The sequence below is a fragment of the Phascolarctos cinereus genome, unplaced genomic scaffold (genome assembly GCF_003287225.1).
Source record: "Phascolarctos cinereus isolate Bilbo 61053 unplaced genomic scaffold, phaCin_HiC Scaffold_2;HRSCAF=192, whole genome shotgun sequence".
Taxonomy (NCBI): domain Eukaryota; kingdom Metazoa; phylum Chordata; class Mammalia; order Diprotodontia; family Phascolarctidae; genus Phascolarctos; species Phascolarctos cinereus.
Genome location: NW_027555625.1, coordinates 349,261,388 through 349,281,255, shown reverse-complemented (window position 1 = coordinate 349,281,255; position 19,868 = coordinate 349,261,388). Strand labels below are relative to the sequence as shown.

Below are 19,868 nucleotides of genomic sequence, written 5' to 3'. Positions count from 1 at the left end.
CATTTTATAGAAGTGATCTTTAAAGAAAAAAGTCTCGTTCTTTAACTTCATAGCAAATTCCACATTATAGCAATACTGGCTACAAATAACCATCAGCTTTTGAAATCATAGATGTTTATGTAAGCAAACAAATTCTCACTTCCTGCAGATAGATCTGGTGAATACTATCTGTCAGCAAACTTCTCACATGATATATCATATGATGTCACAGTGGAAGAACCCAATGTGGACAGTTTTACTTTTTGCAATCCAGCAGGGAACACAAAAAAGTAAGAAACAGATTAAACATTTTGCTAATGGTGAGAACACCTGCTTACCAAGTAACTGGCCTCATTCAACTGAAATTTAGATTTTTTGTTTGTTTGTTTCCTCTTGTGTGTTTTCAAAGATCATTGAAATCTATGGGTTTTGTTTGTTTTGCCCTTTCTTTCCCCTGTGGTCCCTCCCTCCAGATTGCAGAGAAGTTGATGTTTTTATTTTTTCATTGCTGGTTATTGGCTCTGCTCTTGTGTGACTCAATGCCTTGTTACTATTTCTGACCTTCATGATGCTTATCCTTCTTTCTTCTTTTCTTATCTCTTCTGTCTCTCATGCTTTTTTATACTTTTCAGCACTTGTGTTAAAAGGTTATTTTAAAAAAATGACTATTAATTAAAGCTAAGTTTTTCTTCAGGTTACTGAGTTGATCAGTTGCGATACATAAATCTTATCTTTAGCTCTTTGATTTTTATTGGTTCTTAATACATTTCTTTTAAACCAAAAAACTTTTTGATTCAGAGCAACACTAAAGAATTAGAGAAGAGCTAACACTGAAAAACTGAGTACACAAATAATGGATGTGCTCAGGGTAACCCAGTCTCTATCTTCAATCTAACGTGTCCTTTCCCTCACTCAATTCATTCAACAAACATTAAGTACCTACTGTGTGCCAGAATTTGTAGTTATAAAAGGGACCGTAATGATCACTTAGTCTAGTCTTTTGATTTTACAGAGGAGGAAACTGAAGCCTGAGTAATTTGCCCAAGGTTACAGAGCTGCTTAGTGGCAGAACATCAGGTTGTTGTAAATTTTTCCTGTTTCTTTTCTGAAAATTGTTTGCTTTTTTCTTTGTCTTAAGGGAAAAAAGCTATCTCAGTTTTTCAGGATAATGGTATATCTGAACCTTGCACTTTATATTATATTTCTGTTTCTTAGAATTTTCTTTGCATCCCCGGAAAACATGAAGCTTTCCTGACGATCTGTATTTTCTTCTCTTTTCCAGAAGATGCTTAAACTTGTGTTATTATAAACTATCTAGCTTAGCTAGATCACTCTCTTCTTTGTTGGACAAAGGATATGATTTATACACACAAGAAATGGGATTTTTTTTTTGCTTGTTGCTTTATGTCAGAGTATGCAGTCCTGTTTTATTTTCTACAAGTTTTTGCTTCACGCAATTGAATTTTGTCCCTATATTCTTAATGGAGAGTAATGACGTTTCTTTTAAAAAAAAAAACCAAAAAACCAAAAAACCAAGCCTTTATTTATGCCTTTAAAAAAGTCTAAGTGCTTTAAAATAACTCCTCTATAGTACTTTACCTTTTTTTTTTTTAAATTAAAGATAAGCAAAACTGTCCTATGGAGCAGTTATGAGTGACAGAGGATGTAATATTTTTTACCCATGGTTTTCCACCTTTATACTGAGAGAAAAAAGTGTGCTCTGTGTTTAATCTTTTGGAACCATCAGTAGTCATTGTATTTGGTTTCAGGTCTATTTGTGTTCATTTTTATAATTGTTGTTTATGTTGGACAACTTTTACCCTGGATCATTTTATATGACCCTTAATGTGTTTCTCCAGCTTTCTCAAGTTGGTGTTCCTTTTAGTAATGTTCTGTAATACTTATACTGCACAGTTGTTCAGAGCTGGATAACTTTCACCAAGAATGCTATAACTGAATTGGATATTAAAAACCTGGTGGTATCATTGTATATAGTGAATTGTAGAGCCATTGGCAAATGTTAAAGGTATTAATATTTTTGGGAATGTGATTGTGGTTCATAAGATTAATATAATGTAGCTATGACTTTTTGTATTTTTACAGTTTACCTGACATTGTTATTACTGTGGAATGTGCAGACATAAATATCTGATTTTTGACAGATCCTAAGTTTACTAAGTTAATAGTACCTTTTTAGGGATATTTGTAAAACAACCAGAGGCTTACTCTGCTCTCTTGCTCCATATGATCTCTATTCAGTTCCTATAACACTTGATATTGTAATACAGCATAATAAGAATTAAATTCCAAAGATTCCCTTAATTTTCTTTTATCATTTGGTAACTAGGTTGTCTTTTATGACAAGCATAATTATAGCTGTAGTGATGCTCTACTTGTTTGGAGGTTAATCCTTTATCACTCTCACCCCTTACTGTGGACCATTTAATAAAGATGGAAATAGCCCTTTATAACTATAGTCCCTATCAGAAACTAACATTTAGAGCTATCCAAAACTTAATTGACTTCCTGTAGAAAGATAATAGGTTTTTTTCTTACTCAAAATCATAGATGCTTGTGATGGAAACTTTGTCTTTAAAAAAAGGTTTAAATTATATTTAGTTTACTACTTTCTTTTGACTTTGAGCTAGATCTCCTATGACACTGATGAGGCGTTTCAGTAAATATACTCTCCTTTTTTAGAAATTAGCACTAGATAAAGATTGAGGAATCAATTAGGTAGAGATGATAATTGAGCCTGCTGAAGCAGATGAGATCACCAAAGAAGGAAATGTAGAGAGACATGAAAAGTCGCCCTAGGGGTATTGGGGTACCTGTACCAGATTATGACCTAGCAAAGGAGACTGAGAAAAATGCAGGTTGGTTAGGCAGGAAGAGAACTAGGAGAAATTACTGTTGTGGAAAACCCGAGAGAAAGGAGTATGTCTCATTCTCTGATATAATAATAGATAAATGTGACATTATTGTTTTTATCTGGAGTTTTGTGGAAAAGCCAACAATAATAAATAAACTATTTATAAAAAGATGACTAGAACTTTGCTTAGTGGGTTGTATATTTATCTGTGTGTGCATGTGCATATTTCAGTAAAAATTACCTGGTTCTTTCGATAGGAGGAAATAGAGATGAGGGAAGAAAGCATTTTGGGCATAAACAATAAGTGTGAAAGCAAGAAATTGTTAAATGTATAATTTAGAATATGTGATGTGGAGTAATAGATTGAGATTAAAGCTGCAAAGGTTAGTGTGGCGGTATAGTTGGGGGAGGCCTTAATGCCTGCTAATTAGATTTTATGGAGGAGTCAATGTGGAATCATTAAAGGCTTTTAAGTAGAGGAATCACTCAATCATACATAGGGAAGAAGGATAGATTAGAAATTAGCAATAGTATGATGGCAGTGAAAGGCCAGATAGTAAAGACATTGAAAAAAGATATGGTAAAGATATTGAAGAATTAAATTTATTTATGTATTTGGTTTTTTTTGGCAGTTGGGGTTAAGTGACTTGCTCAGGCTCACACAGCTAATAAGTGTCAAGTGTTTGGTCTGAGGCTGGATTTGAACTCAGGTCCTCCTGACTTCAGGGCTGGTGCTCTATCCACTGCGCCATGTAGCTGTCTGAAGAATTTAAATTGATAAGCTGTAGCAAGTGATTTTGTTAAATGTGATCATTAAGGAAGATGGATTGGGTATACCATTGACATGACTAGAGAAGTCAGAAAGAGACTAAGATTTTAGTCATGTTCAGTTTTTAGTGTTAGTAAGATATTCAAATAGAGATACCCTATGAGGCAGTTGAAGATGAAGGTCTGTAGTTCAAAAGACAGGTCAGGAGATAGATCTCTGGAAGTTATTTGCCTAGACTTAGTAGTTGACGTCTTAGATATGAATTAGAATGCCAAGGGAAAAAATAGAGAGAAGGAGAATAAGGGCACAACTTTGGCAAATAACACCTTTAAAAAAAGGGGTAAGGAACAGGAGCCAGAGAATTGTCAGAGAGACCAAAGTTATGTCACAAAATTAAGGAAGAAGAAGAGTGTAAAGGAAGATTGGCTGGTAAACAGTGTCAGATAGTAAAATGGGTAATTGGATCTGGCAATTAGAAGATCACTATTGACCTTTAAAAATGGTTTCATTAGTCTTTGGATTGGAAGCTAGAATATTTGTGGAGTAAGCCAAAAGAAGCATTAGATATGGACATGAAAATAATTTGGATGATGTTTCCACAGCTTCCTTTGATAACCTTGTTTCTGGGTTAAATTAGTTTTAATTCTGGTTCATCAAAATGGTGAATTCTTCATCATAACAAATATATATATTTTTTCACCATAACAAATATTGAAGACCATTTGTGGAATTATAGAGGCATGTGAATGTGGGGGGATACCTACTTGTATGAAATTACAGCTTCCTGAACTATTAATGTAATGCTAGGATATTTGTCCTTCTGTATAGTAAACTAAAGAGTCTTATTGTTTCTACAAGTTTTTCCATTATTTTCCATTTGTTCAATCTTGACGTAAGTATTTTGGCAATATTGTCTTTTATGCTAATGAAATCGATGATTTTGAGATGCAAATAAAAAAAGTCCAGAATTAGATATTAAAACAATTATGATTCTTTTGTACATTTTTCCCATTTAAGCAATTACATCTGAATGTACTAAAAAAATCAGTGAACTTCTTTATAGGAGCACGTCTTGGATTATTAAACAACTAAACTTTTAGTTTGACGAAAAAGTTCATATTAAATTTGAACACAAAATATGTTAGGATTTCATTTAGTGGGAGTGTTGGTTAATAATGGATGCTTATTTGATTTGTCAAGGAAGAATTGTGTAGAGAATTATAACTGTTCATAAAAAGTTTTTCCTGCACTTGTGTTAGAGGCCCCTTTCACCAAACACCATGTTGTTTTCTTTCTGATTTCTTGCTTAGAGGAGTATCTGACTAGAAAATAGTTTATTTTTTGCTATCCACATCCAAAGAAAGAATTGATGGAGTCTGACTACAGATTGAAGGATACTGTTTTCATTTTCTTTAATTTTTTCATGTTTTTTTTTCTTTTGCAAACTGTTACTTCTTTCACAACATGACTAATATGGAAATAGGTTTTACATGATTACACATAAATAACCTTTATCAAATTGCTTAACCATCTTAGGGAGCGGGGAGAGAAGGAGGGGTGAAAATTTGGAACTCAAAATTTTATAAAAAATGAATGTTAAAAATTGTCTTTATATAATTGGAAAAAAAATAAAATACTATAAAAAAGAAAATAGCTTATTTTTGTCATCATATTTAAATTGATTTACCCTATTTTGTATAAAACGTTGTGAAATGGAATAGTTAATCTGATATGGTTTCTTTTTGTAGGCTACAGAAAGTGAGATAGGAGATGTGGATTTGACAGGTCTACCTGAAGCACCTGTTGATTCTGAGGATGAAGAAGAGGAAGATGAAGACATTGATCGAACAGCTGATCCATTGCTAGGGAGAGATCTTGTCCGAGAATGTCTTGAAAAGGAGCCTGCAGATAAAACTGATGATGACATTGGTAGGATACATAATATGCCAATTAATTATTACCTAAAATTTAACTTGAAAGAAGTCATCTTAAAGCTGAAAATTGCTTAGAACTCTTTTCTTTATGTCCTTGTGTTGTGATCCTTAAGTGTTTAAAACTCCTGTAGTACTGTCGTATGGTGTCTAGTTTTCCCCCTTTCACATAACATACTGTATCATATATCGACTACACAAAGATTAACATTCTTTGTATTCTAAGAAGTATCACAATATGGCATTGTTATGCTAAGGAAAGTTACCTCATTTACATTTCCAATTATATTACTTAATACCATCATATTGACATGAATCAGTTAAAAATGTGTCTTAGAGCCACATATTGTAGGCCTTTGTATTAGAAGATGGGCTGCAACTGATAGTGACTGTGATGTTTGTGCTTCAGTGCCTCATAGAAAGCTTTCTGTAGTATGTCTTGTCAAATTGTATTCAAAACTCTTAAACTTAGACCATGTTATCCAAGAAAAAACTCTTTAATGATTATTTATAGATAACATGTATATAGATAGCACTTTTAAGATTTGCAGAGCACTTTATATACATTTTTTTCACTTGAATCTCACAACCCTTTGTTTAGTACAGCAATACCTGTACTGTGGGTATTATTATAATCTTCATGTTACAGATGAGGAAACGAGCTTGAAGTAAAGGGACTTGTCCATGGTTACGTAGCTAGTGCATGTAAAAGGTGTTATTTCAACTCAGGAATTTTTTTAAAATTTAGATCTTTCTGACTCCGGGTCCAGCGCTCACCAGTATCACACTGCTTCTCTGAATGAAGAAAAAATATATTTTGTGTTATTTAGCCAAAGCACAGACTTTGAAATGTAGTCAATTCTCAGTTATCTCTGAGTTGATTGTCATAGGACTGATTGTCTGGATCAGATAATGCTTTACATTTCTTATTTGTGTGATTTCTTACTCTGTTTAATTAAGTACATTTTTACATAAATGTGATCTTTTATTATAGCCTAGTAGTTCCCAGCCTGTTGACTTCCCTTGTAGGCAGTGAGATTGTTAGAAAGGGTTCTTTCATTAAATGACTCGGTATCATAAATAAATATATTTTCTGCAGACAGAATAATCTGTCTCCCACATATATTTATTACTGTTTTCAAATATATATAGCTGCTGTTGTGGTTACTAAAATACAAATTTAAAGGTATTTCCAAATCCATAGCAATTTTTTTGGCATGTATTTTATTAGTCAACAGTTACTATTACTATCATGTACAATATGTACAACAGTACAACTATTCTCATGTAAATCCGTCAATTTTTTTTAATGCTAAAAACAGGTCATCAAACTTGACAAGAGTATAAGAGCTAACATAGATGGCTTTTTAAAGCAGGTCATCCCAGAGAAGGTATGAACCAGTAATCTTGGAGAGAGACCAGCTTTTCTTTGGGAAAGGGGTGGGAGTGGTGTGTGCTTTGTATTAGACTCATAGGGAGAATACTGTCTTTAGTAGGTGAAGGAAGAATTCAGGTGGGTGCCAGGTTTGGGACTTTGGATAGCTCCAGAGTTCAGATGGTTTCATTATTTTGTTTTTGAAGGGTTGTGAATTCCCAGGTCATCATATATACCTCAGTTCACATGTAAGTATTGAACAATTTTTTAGTACCAAATAGAAAGGATTTTTTTTTATTGTATCTTTTAAAAATATCTATTCTACTGTGTTCCTCTTTTAGCACAAAAAATCAGCACTTGACTAAGAATTTTAAGCTCGTATTTAACTTGGGTTACTGTTTTTAAATTGTAGCCCTCCCTTACTGTTGTCATACTAATGTTTCATTTTCTATAGAGCAATTACTGGAAATTATGCATCAACTACCTGCCTTTGCAAATATGACCATGTCTGTAAGAAGAGAACTTTGCTCAGTTATGATCTTTGAAGTGGTAGACCAGGCTGGAGCTGTCATTCTTGCAGATGGTCAAGAAGTAAGTCATGGCAAATAAATGTTTGTTATATGTTAATGAAATGGTTTAAAAGATAGCTTTTCTTGAAACATATCTGCAAGTTAGTTTTTGAAATTTTTACAGAGTTGTAATATGCAGTCAGTATTTGTAATTATTTTTGTCTCGTAGTTTTAAAATTTTATACATTTTGAAAATGTCAGTTAGGTTTTCTGAGCATTTCAGTTGCTACACAGAAGAGTTTTTTCCTTTTTTCTATTGGGTTTGGTTTAACTTCTGTCTTTGGGCCCTATAGGTTCCTGTTTCAGTCTTAATCTGAATAAAATCATTATTAAAGCATGGTGCTATGGAAAGGGAACTAGATTTGGGGTCAGAGGCCCTTGTTTTGAATACTAAGATCTCTTTGACTTTGGACAAATTTTTAAATTTCTTTGGATCTCAGTTTCCTCATCCATGAAATGAGGTTGGAGTAGTTGATGTCTAAGGTCCCTTCTAACTCTGTAGCCTATGATTTTAAGATTACTTGAGCTGTAACATAGAAGATAGCTTGGAGAGGGAGAGACTAGAATCAGAAAATTGTAACCAAGAACTATTCTCAGCCTTATCCTTTTAAATATATTTTTTTTGTGTGTGTGAATTTCAGCTAAACTGAGCTGCTTGCTGTTCCATACACAATACTGTATCTTCCCTTTCTAGTATGTTGCACGGGCTACCCTCCCTTCTTACCTCTTGGAATCTCTAAGTCACTTCAAGACTTAATTCAAGTTTTACTTCCTCTGTGAAGACCTTCTCTGACCCTCCGCCTGCTGTTGTGCATAGTGCATCCCCCTAGCTCACCCAAAATTACTTTGTACATATTTTATATTTATTTTGCTTTGTACACATTGTCTTTCCTCCAGTAGATTGTAAACTCCTTGAAACTAGGCACTGTTTTCTTTTTTGACTTGAAATCTGGCGCCTGGAACACAGTAGATATTTAATGAACATTTGTTGAAGTTCTTGACTGAAAACATTGATGGATCATGCAAAGTTGGGAAGAACAGATAAAGGTTGGAACACAAAATTACTATGCAGAAAGTTTCTGACAGGCTGGAAAAATAGGCCAAATATAGCAAGTTATAATTTAATATGGCTAAATGTGTAGTTCTGCGTTTTATGTTTTTTAAAAAATCAATTCCATGAGTAAAATGGGTGCTTTTTGCTCTTATTCATATTGTGTCATGGACCAACTCTCTTAACTGATCTTCTTGAATCCGTTTGACTTGCTTGGTCCTCTGACCAGCATTCACTTCATGTGTATAACCAGGTTACCAGTAATATTGAGAAGTAGCTTGGTGTAGTGGCTAGAGAGCCAACTTTGAAGCCTTGAAGTCCCACCTCTGAAACATATTGACTATGTTACTCGAAGGCAAGTTCACTTAAGGGTTTTGGGAAGTTCTCTTAAGACGGTAAGTTATAGAGAAGGTGCCAGCATATATGGGCTGAAGGAATTTCCATACCCGGAAGTTCACTTTATAAATGAAATCACAAGTCAGGCCCTGTCTTTTTTTTTTTTTGGGGGGGGCAGTTGTGGTTAAGTGATTTGCCCAGGGTCACACAGCTAGTAAGTGTCAGGTGTTCGGTCTGAGGCCGGATTTGAATTCAGGTCCTCCTGGCTTCAGGGCCAGTACTCTATCCACTGTGCCACCTAGCTGACCTCAGGCCCTATCCTGTCTCGTATAACATCAACCATCCAATAACAAGCATTTCCAGACCATTTTCCAGGAATTAGGAATTTGAATACAAAATAGACATAGTCCTTGCCCTCAAGGAGCTTACATTCTTGTGGCTATTCTGGATGTTCAGAAAATGGTTTTTTTGGAGAGGAAAATACAGGGGAATCAAAAGCCTTTTGGAGGATGTGTCACATCAACTTAAGTCTTGAAGGGAGTGAAGGATCATGTGAGACAGAGGGGAAAGAGGTAAGCATTCCAGGTTTGGAGGATAGCCTGTCAAACAGCATGGAGATGGGGGATCTCTACTGTTGGAGGTAGGAGATGGAACATCTGGGGAACATGAAGCAGACAAATTCGTTCAGAACATAGAGTGAATGTTTAATATGCCTGGAAAGATAGGCTTGAGCTAGATTGTGAAAAGCTTTAAATAACAGAAGTAATCGGTACTGACTGAGGCTCAAAAACATTACACATTATAAAAATGAGAAAAAAGTGTTGTTGGATAAGTGGGTAAGTGAATGTGTGTCATAGAATAGCTAAGGTCTGGGGAAGGAAGAGAATACCTAGTGTTTTTAGATGAGACTGGTCCTGTGACTCTCATCCCTTCATTTTCTAATTGTTTTCACTTTCGTTCACCCAAAACAATTGGTCCACATACATTCTGGGATTTTCTAGTTGAATAGCTTTTAACTAGATGCAATATAGGTTCCCTATAATGAAGTTATTAAAGTCCTCCATAAAGCGACTTTGGGGTTGCTTTTTCCAGATAGAAAAATGCATTTTCCCTCACTCAGAATTGGTTGGGGAAAGGAGAATAGGCAAAAGAAATGGTAGAAAATCAAGCAGAGATTAGTAATTTTGAGTTGGAATCCTTTGTCTGAGAAACAGAACTAACAGTAGTATGTCAGATAATTGACTTTTTGTTATATTGATGTTTTTGGAGCATAATTTGACCTGTAATATCTGAGGTTTAGGAGGTAAATGAGTTTTATTGCAACAGCATTCATGTCTTAAATTTGGAATTCTGTCTTAGTAATTTCTACTTCTGTAAACTTCATGAGTCGTTTGACCCACGTGGCTCTCCTTCTTTCAGGCTTTCATGTAATTTCAGTTCCGTGTTTAGGATGCTACTGCTATTACTACTATTGCTACTTCTACTAATATAGCATGTTTATATGGCATTTTATAGTGTATAAAATACTTTCCTCACAACTATTTTATGAAGTAGATAGTATAAATATTACTATCGTCTCCATTTTATAGATGAGAAAATTGAGACCCAGAGAGGTTAAATATTCCCAAGGTTAATAATCATTCTTTCATTTATAAATTTCAGGGAATAATCACAACTTATGTTTAGGAGGAAATTATCTATCTATAATTTATTGATAACAGGATGAAGGACCTTAGTAATCCAGCTGACATTTATCTACCATTTAGAATTTACACACTTTATCTTATTTGATCCTCACAACAACTCTTTGGGGTTGGTGCTATGGATTTTTTTTTTTTACGATGATGCTATTGAGACTAAGAGACTTAAAGCAATTTGCTTAGGGTCACAAATGTAGTAAGTGGAGGAAACAGGAAACAGTTTTTGCATACAAATTTCTCCTAAATCACACACACACACACGCACACGCACACGCACATGCACACACACAAGTATGGCCAAATACAGCCAATTTGGACAGTTATCCAGAACCTTCCACCTAGGAAATAGCCAGGATTTAAGGCAGTTGGGGTTAAGTGATTTGCCCCTGATCACGCAGCTGGTCTTAAATAGCTAGAATGTAGCAATGTACTGGAACTAGCCAGTCAGGATTGTGCACTGAGCTGAATGGTCCATAAACATTGCAGTTTACAATTTTATAATTAAGAGGCAAGAAAAGGAGCCCATTACAAATGTGCTGATAATATTGTAAAGTTCCTCCTTTATCCCCCAAACTTTTTTGCATGCCCCATTAATGACTTAGTGATATACAGATGCAACTGAGATAGTTCTTTGTAACCATGTAAATTAATGGTTACATCTATATATTCATTTGTCACTTTGGCTGTTTCTTTCCATATGTGTTCTCTTCTCACTCTGGGAAAAGGGCTTTGTCAGACCAGACTGACACAAGCAGTGATAGAGCTAGGAGTAAAACCTAGGCCTTCAAGTCTGATGCACCTTTCAGTAGACTATTTTAAAGTATAGTCTTTATGGAGAGAAAAATGTTCTTTTCTGAAGGGCAGACTTTTAATTGAAAACAGTCATTCAAATGGAAGTAGTTTCTGTATGGGAAATGGTGTTGGAATTACTCCTGCTGTGAATAAGCAAGAAATATTTGAAGTCACTAAGATTTTGTCTTTTAAATGCTCTAAAAGAAAATATTAAAATATAAGTTTTTTCTTGCAGAAGCTTTGAAAAAAAAGTATTTTATATTGTCATTTATCCACCTAAAACTCAACATTAAGACTCCTTTTTTCCTACAAATGTTCCTGCAAAAACTTACTCTTGGGTAATTATGAAGGTAGTAGCTCTCATTTTCTGGTGGAAGCAGTGGATTAGACAAAACAGTCATTTTTTGCATGAGGCAGAATATGTTGGTAAAGTATTTAGTAACATGTAATCCTGTTTTGAAGAGAGTATTCATTATTACAAGTTATTTAAAAGTAATTTTCTATTTTTCTTCTGTAGCTTGATTCATGGTATGTCATTTTAAATGGAACTGTAGAAATCAGTTATCCTGATGGAAAATGTGAAAGCCTGTGTATGGGAAATAGCTTTGGAATTATTCCTACTCTGGATAAGCAGTACATGAATGGAGTTGTCAAAACCAAAGTAGATGACTGTCAGGTAAGCATATCTAAATATGCATGGATAGGAATGGTTGTGATTCAAAACGGCTGAGCAGACAGTTTCTCATTCCTTGAACTGTTAAAAAAACAACAACCCAACAAAGCTTTATTTAATAAATTGAATTTAAAAAGCTGTGACTTGTGAAAGGAAAACTAAAATTTATAAAGATTGTTTTGTAATGTTTCCACTCATGTGTTTAGTTGAATTATTCTGTTTCTAAGTTAAGAAATAAGAACTTGGTACTTACTGGCTTGCCTTGGAACACCCTCACTCTGTATTTATCAGGAATTAGATGTTTATTTCTGTGTTTTGGATGGCATTCTAAATTCATTGGATTTTCATGTTGAGATTATTAATTGTAGTTGAACTTTAGATAGTAATTGAAGGAGCTGATCAAGAAAGGTCTAATGCCCCTGGGTTTTTTACAGTTGTGCTCTGCTTTGGTAGATGATGATATATTTATGTATTATCAGTTTATTAAATGTCTCCATGTTATTCTTGGGCAGTTTGTGTGCATAGCCCAGCAAGACTATTGGAGAATCTTGAATCATGTTGAAAAAAATACCCATAAAGTTGAAGAAGAAGGAGAAATTGTTATGGTACAAGAGCACAGAGAGCTGGATCGTAGTGGAACTCGAAAAGGGCATATTGTCATCAAGGTAGGTTTTTTGGTGTTTTGTGTCAAAAGACCTAGAAAAGTCAAGAATAATGTCTGGTCTAATTCCCAGATATTAGAGGTGAAGAAACCATATCTATAGAGCTGGTGCCCTTTTATAGATATGGTCAGGTAAGAGAAATGAATTGTTCAAGGTTGCACAGTTAGTCCCATTCTTCTTATTTCCATTCTTGGCCTCCTTCTGTTGTATGAGGAATGTTAAAATTGCTCTTGCTGTCACTCTAGAGAAAAACATTCATCTTATGCTAAAGCTTTTTTGAATTGCTTTTCACGTTAGGCAAAAGTATTAGGGAAGGATTAGAATATATTTTTCTTAATAATAGAACAAGAGTCTGTAAATGGATTTTATTTTACATTTTTAATACTAAAATATTGCTACATTACTTTAGCATTTTAAGTCAAGAGAATTTTAGTATTTTGCTTACCCCAAATTAATATCAGAATACATTGATAATCCATTAATTCATTACTGATTCATTAAGTATTAACAATGATTAATAATTCATTAGTTAATAAATTATTAGAATAGTGTAGCTGCTCTATACAAATTAAGCCATATTAAAATGCAAAACAGAATAACCCCAAACTTAATAAATGCTGAGAAGCAATGCTATCTACTTTTGTAGTTCTTTCAGCTTTTGCAGAAGTGTCTCAGTACAGTTTTTATTAGTCTGGGCTTAGCAGAAGGTAGACAGTTCACCATGAGCAAAGTTGTGGAGTTTGTGTCATTTGTCTTCTCTCTGCAGTTTCTTCTTTCTCTACCTTTTGCCCTTTTTCTGTACCCTTTTTCTTATCTTTGTTGGCCTCAAGTCACAGGAAAGCAGAGGAGGACTAGATAAAAATGTATTTTTACACTTGTTGATTAATTGACTGATAATTTATATATAAAATTAATTTAAGAAATACTGAGAAAACATTGGGAAATAGTTTTAACTGAACCTGGCACTGAAGTATTACCTCAACCTCAGTTCACTGGTCACTAAAGTCCTCTTTAAATGCCTCATTATGTAGTGGAGGTGGCCTTGCATTCTGAAGGATATGCCAGTCAAGTATAAGCTCTGGCAGGTTCTACCAGTCAATCACCAAGCATTTGTTAAGTGTTTTCTGTGTGCCAGTTCTTGTGCTAAGTCCTGGGGATACAAAGACAAAGTCAAAACAGCCCTTGCCTCTAAGCACACAAATATAAATCAGAACATAGAAGATAAATGCAGAGTAGCTGGATGGTAACCTTAGAGTTGATGGCACCAAAAATAGAAGAAATAAAGGTTTTGAATTTTGATGACTAGAAGGATGTTGATGTCTTTGTCACAGTAATTGGAAGTTCAGAAGGATGGATTTTGTGGGGAAAGATAATGAATTCTATTTTAGACATGTTGAGATTTAGGTGCCTACAGGACATCTTCTTTGAAATATCTACCATATGGTTGGTGACACTGTACTCAGGAGAAACACACGGGCTGGGTAAATAAACCTGGGCATCATCACAGATATAAATATTGTATCATGGGCACTGAGCATAGTGATAGGAGAGAGAAAAGAGGAGAGGGACTGAGCAGAGCCTTGAGAGATACCCACATTTAGTGGGATTGACATAGATGAAGATCTAGTAGAAGAATTAAGAAGTTCTCTCTACTGAGGTGATCAGCGGTGTTAAATGTTACAGAGATACCAAGAAGGATGCCCATTAAGAAGAGGCCACTGGATTTGTGATTTAGTAACTTTGAAGAGAGCAGTTTCAGTTGAATGATGGAGTCACAAGCCAGACTGAAAACAGTGTAGAAGAAGGTGAGAGATGAGGAAGTGAAGGCACTGATTTGCTTTTTCAAGGAGTTTAGTTTGGAGGGGGAGGAGAGAAATATAGGATGATAGCTGGCAGGCATGAGCTAATGCCTGTTTGTAGGCATCAAGGAAAGAGCTAGTCGATAGGGAGAGATTAAAGATTAGGAAATGGGATGACAGTGAGGACAGTCTTCTGGAGAAGATGGCCATAGGTGGGATCAAGGGATAGAGGACTTATCCACACAGAAAGGCCACTTCATCATCAGAGGCTGGAATGAAGGAAGATATAGTGGTGGTCAATGCCAGAGGGATGTGAAGTAAGGAGAAGGAAAAAGAGGGAAATCCTGATAAAAGCTTCAATTTATTTTTGAACACTAATGAAGTGAGGTCCTCAGCGAAGTGAGCGGGGAAAGTGCTTATGTGAGAGCTTTAGGAGAAGGAACACTTTCAAATAGCTGCTATGCTGGATAGGCTGGGAAATCAAATGGAAAGTAGTAGAATTACCTTGCTGTGGGGAGGACGCAGTCAGCATGGTATTGTGATTTCTTCTAATTCTCTTCAGGATTGCATGAACAGTAGTGAAGAAGCCTAATCAGTGATTAGGATTTGGCAAAACATACTCAGCAATAAGATAAGGGAAGAAGGGATTCAATAATAGAGGATGGTGTAGAGTTGAATTGGTTTGATCAAGGGGGTCAAAATTGAGAAAAGGCAGTGGAGGAATGTAGCCAGAGCAGTAGTGATAGCCTGGAATAGTGCTAAGTATTGTTGCAGTCTGAGGTCAGAGTAGGTTAGGAGGAGTGAAGCATATTAAAAAGGCATTTTAGATCATTTGGAAATAGGGAGGTATTTGGGGGTGGGACAGAGGGGCCTCTAAAATTGAGTTTTTAAAGTTATTCATTTTAACTTCATTTTTTAGGGTGACTGGGGGAGTAATACATACTTTCTTCATTGGAGCACAGTTTAGCCCTCTTCCACCCTCTTTCCTAACCTTAAACTAATCTCTTATTTTTCCTCCCTTTGCTAGAAGGCACCTAGATATAGATATCCCTAGACTTAAAAACACCTTCTTTATAAATGACTGATTTACAAATACTGTTCCCTTCTCCTTCCCTCTCTAAGTCTGCCTAAAATGACATAACACCTCCTTTCTCACACTATGAGATTCATATTATGCAAATATTTAGAGTTTTTAGAGAACCTGTGAATTCAGAAGTGTGGAAAAAGGGGAAAAACTGTGAAAAACCAGGTTTTTAAAGCATGAAACATTTTCCTGACCTGTAGATGTGGAGTAGATGTTTCATTGTAGAGCTTCTAATAGCTTGAGAACACTATACTAGATGGAAGAGGAGTGCAGATATGTATATAATTAAAAACATTGTTTATAGGAGAGTTCCTTCTGGTACCATCCAACTAACTACATTAAGCATTGGGAAATGATTTGTTTTCTTATACATTTTAGTTCATATTTAAGGATTTTTAATACTCTACCCACAAGGTACTACATCTTATCTGATGTCATAGAAAAAATTCCTGTCTCCTACATTATTTCAACTTCTCTGGTCTTTTCTAACAAAATACAACTGTTCCTAGAATCTACTTTCCTTGTTCATAGGGGTATTAAGTTGGTATCATTTGCAAAAAAGATATGTGACAAGTAATTTGTGATTGTGTCCAATCTGATCATTTGAGAAGGAAATATTAATGTGAAGCCAACTTGCTTGTATAGTTTTCTAGAAATATTTATCTTTGTATTTTTAGGCAACACCTGAACGACTCATCATGCATTTAATAGAAGAACATTCAGTTGTGGACCCAACTTACATAGAAGATTTTCTGTTGACATATAGGACATTTCTTGAAAGCCCCTTAGAAGTTGGAAATAAGTTATTGGAATGGTTCAAACTTGACAGTTTAAGAGACAAGGTTAGTTTTAGAAAAAGAAAAATGTTCAAGTGACTATTTTTAAAGGTTGAATCTGGATGTATTTGTGGTATAAATCTAATAAACAGTTAGTTGATGGTCTAAATGTGAAATGATCTTTATAGTTAATTTTTATGGCATCAGTATTTTGTGTGGAAGTTGCTGGAAGAGTGTATTATCATTTAGTTTTGAGTTGAAATAGTATTATTGGGGATACTCTTTTTAAAAATTGTAAACTAAAATACAGAACAGCAATGCTAGGTTGCATTATGGCTGAGGATTATAGTAACCTCAGCTTTAAAGAAAGAGCAAGAAGTTTTCTGAGGGTCCTAATACAGTGGTTTTTTTCAATGGCAGAATGAATTCTGGGAAAAGAACACTTAACCTGAAGACTAAATCAGTCAGTTTCCAAGAGAGTATAAAGGAATTTTTCTAAAACCACAGACAACCAAACCAAACCAAAAAATCCCCTTCAAACAGTTGTCCAAAGAAGACTTAATGTTTTCTGAATATGAGAGTTCTATAATCATTTGACAATTATTTCAGTAAAAACTTAAATGATCTCAGAGGGCCTTCTTTAAAATTCTCTCGATTTTTTTCTCCAAATAAATGCCATAAATTAGAAATACTGTGTTAAAATGGTTCATTGCACTGTCTTAAATAGTATGGTTGTATTAAATAGGCTATTTTCTCTTTACAAGGTAGGATATGTTTATATTTTTAATGAAATAGAAATATCTTAGCAATCTAAGTGGAAAGCGACTTATTTTAAGAAAAGAGAAATTTGAGTCATAATTACCCTGATTTACTTCTAATGTTGGATTTTAATAAAAGTAAGTCATCTGCTCTTGTAGTAAGATTCTGTAATGCCATCTCTTATATACTCAGATTTAGAGATGAGTGGGTGCAGAATATGCCATTTCATCACAACAAATTTTGTTAAGTAGTGTTTAAACAGGTGAACATTAAACAAATCATAGAACCAGCAGTTTTGAAGTACGCAAATGTATTTATTGATCAATTAAAGGAATCATAGAGAATGAGGAGTGTATATGACTAAAGTTGCCTTTGATATTAGGTATATTGTACAGTTGTTAAGTAACCCATAATTTCCATCTGCTAATTTTTAACTTAACTTGAAGGAAAGCATATAAATGGGCTTGTTTCTTTGAAGACCCTTCCAATATTAATAAGAAAAAAGGAGAATATAGTCCTATTGTTCATATTAATATGCTTATAATGCACAATTATACCAAACATATTTACAGCAGCATGAAAAGAAGCATGTTGTAGTGCATTAAGGATCCTGTCTTGTAGTCAAGACGATCTGTATTCCAGTCCTAACATACATTAACCCCATCACCTTGGACTGATCACCTAACCTCATGTTGCCTCAGTCACATCTTTTAAGACAACAATTTACATAATATTTGCCAATATGCATTGGTACAATGGGTTTGCTGACCAGGATTTCCTGACACAAGTAAAAATCACAACTCCAGAATAAAAAAAGATTCCTCTTCATTCCAGCCACTCAGTTTACACTTTTATAGAGCTTTAAGGGTTACACAGCTCTTACCTCATTAAAAAGAACTGTGAGGTGTAGGTAGCATGATTATTATTATACCCATTTTGTGGACAAAAAAACCCCTAAAGAGTCAGAAGTTACATGATTTGTTATTGATCCTGTAGTTATTATGAGTTTGAGGCAGGATTTAAACCCAGATTTACAGACTCCCACGTCCATTGGTTTATCCACTATGCCAGAATAATATGGTAGTCTATCCCCCAGGGTTTTTGGAAGGTTTAACAAATATCATGGATTTTTAAAAATGTATTAGTAGTGTGTCTTTGTCAGTCAAATACAGCCCATAACAATAATTTATCCGTTTTGCCTATCCATCTAACAGAGGAATGCAGAATGCATTTCTAGGCTAAATGTGGCTATTCAGTTCCTGGTTCCTGAATCTAAATCTAAGATTTCTCCATAATAGTGCTAAGCCAACTATTCTTACAGACCCCTAAAACCAATATGGTCATTTGGTGGTGGTTACCTGTAGACACAATTAAGCCTAGGCTTATTTTCCTTAAAAGTGGGAACTGTGTTCTTCCCTGAAAAAATAATTGCTTTACAAAAGATTTTCAAAATTTGTTCTTTGGGAGAAATAACCTAATTACCCCACTGTTAGCATATGTTAGTATTCATGTTGCAATAGGGATTTAAAATAATTCAGTTTTCATTTATTTTGGCCAAGCTGCTAGAGTCATGTTAATGAAAATTCATTGAGGAAGTTCCTTTATCATAATTATATACCCTGATTTATTCCTTTTTCTTCAGGTCACACGAGTAGTGCTTTTATGGGTAAATAATCATTTCAATGATTTTGAAGGAGACCCTGCTATGACTGGATTTCTAGAAGAATTTGAAAAAAACCTAGAAGATACAGTAAGATGATAATTTTAATTTTCTAATCTCTTATGATTTTCTTTCGAAAAGAGTGACAGCTCAGTTAGTATCATTCAGATAACACACACACACACACATACACACAACTATTGTGACAAGTTTTATTATTCAGTTAATGTCTGTAGTTTATGACAGGTTACTGCCATTTTGGCTCAACCATGAATACCTCTAGGAGCAAAATAGAGGGCTGAAGGAGTACAAATATTGTACTGTAGGTTATTCACATTGACCAGTTATTATTAAACAGGAAAAGTGATAGCTTATGGAAAATTAGAGTTATAGTTGAAATGGCTGGTGGATTTTCTGAGTCCAGCTACTACTTCAGAAATCTTTTATTTTTTTACTTCCTTCTCTTTTGCTGTGTAATCAGTAAATCAGTATACTATATGTTTATCTTTGTACTGAGAATTATAAAGAATGAGGGGAATCATAGTCATAGAATTTAGGACTAGAAGGGACCCTGTGTATCATTTGGTCTCACCTCTTTATTTTTTTACAAATATGGAAATTGAGTCCCCGCATCACCTAAACCATAAATAACAGTGCCTAGAATATAATTTATGTCCTCTGAAATGCAGTGCTCTTTCCATTCTATCATACTGGAAAACAGTTCAGATGATAAGACTTAAATATATAAAGTCATCAGAAAATAATAGGGTTTTTTTTTTTGGTTTGTTTTTGGGGGTTTTTTTTTTTGCGAGGCAGTTGGGGTTAAGTGACTTGCGCAGGGTCACACAGCTAGTAAAGGTCAAGTGTCAGGTCTGAGACCGGATTTGAACTCATGTCCTGACTCCACAGCTGGTGTTCTATCCACTGCGCCACCTAGCTGCCCCTTAGAAAATAATGGCTAAGGGTGAAGCTGTTAGGTCATTTAAGGGAGAGTTTGAGGAGAGGATGTTGGAGCAATTGAGAGAGAATTAACTCATTCAGTGCGGGACCTAACCCTGTCTCTAGATAGAAAGAGGTTAAT

The 19,868-nt window shown here is 34.7% G+C and overlaps 1 protein-coding gene across 1 annotated transcript in view; it reads left to right on the top strand.

The window, feature by feature from the left end:
- RAPGEF6 (Rap guanine nucleotide exchange factor 6) overlaps positions 1-19,868 on the top strand; it is a 219,978-nt gene that overhangs the window by 106,257 nt on the left and 93,853 nt on the right. The window contains 6 exon segments of the mRNA XM_020991169.2: positions 5,369-5,549; positions 7,381-7,517; positions 11,892-12,050; positions 12,560-12,712; positions 16,270-16,434; positions 18,770-18,877. Coding sequence (XP_020846828.1) covers positions 5,369-5,549; positions 7,381-7,517; positions 11,892-12,050; positions 12,560-12,712; positions 16,270-16,434; positions 18,770-18,877 — 903 coding nt within the window.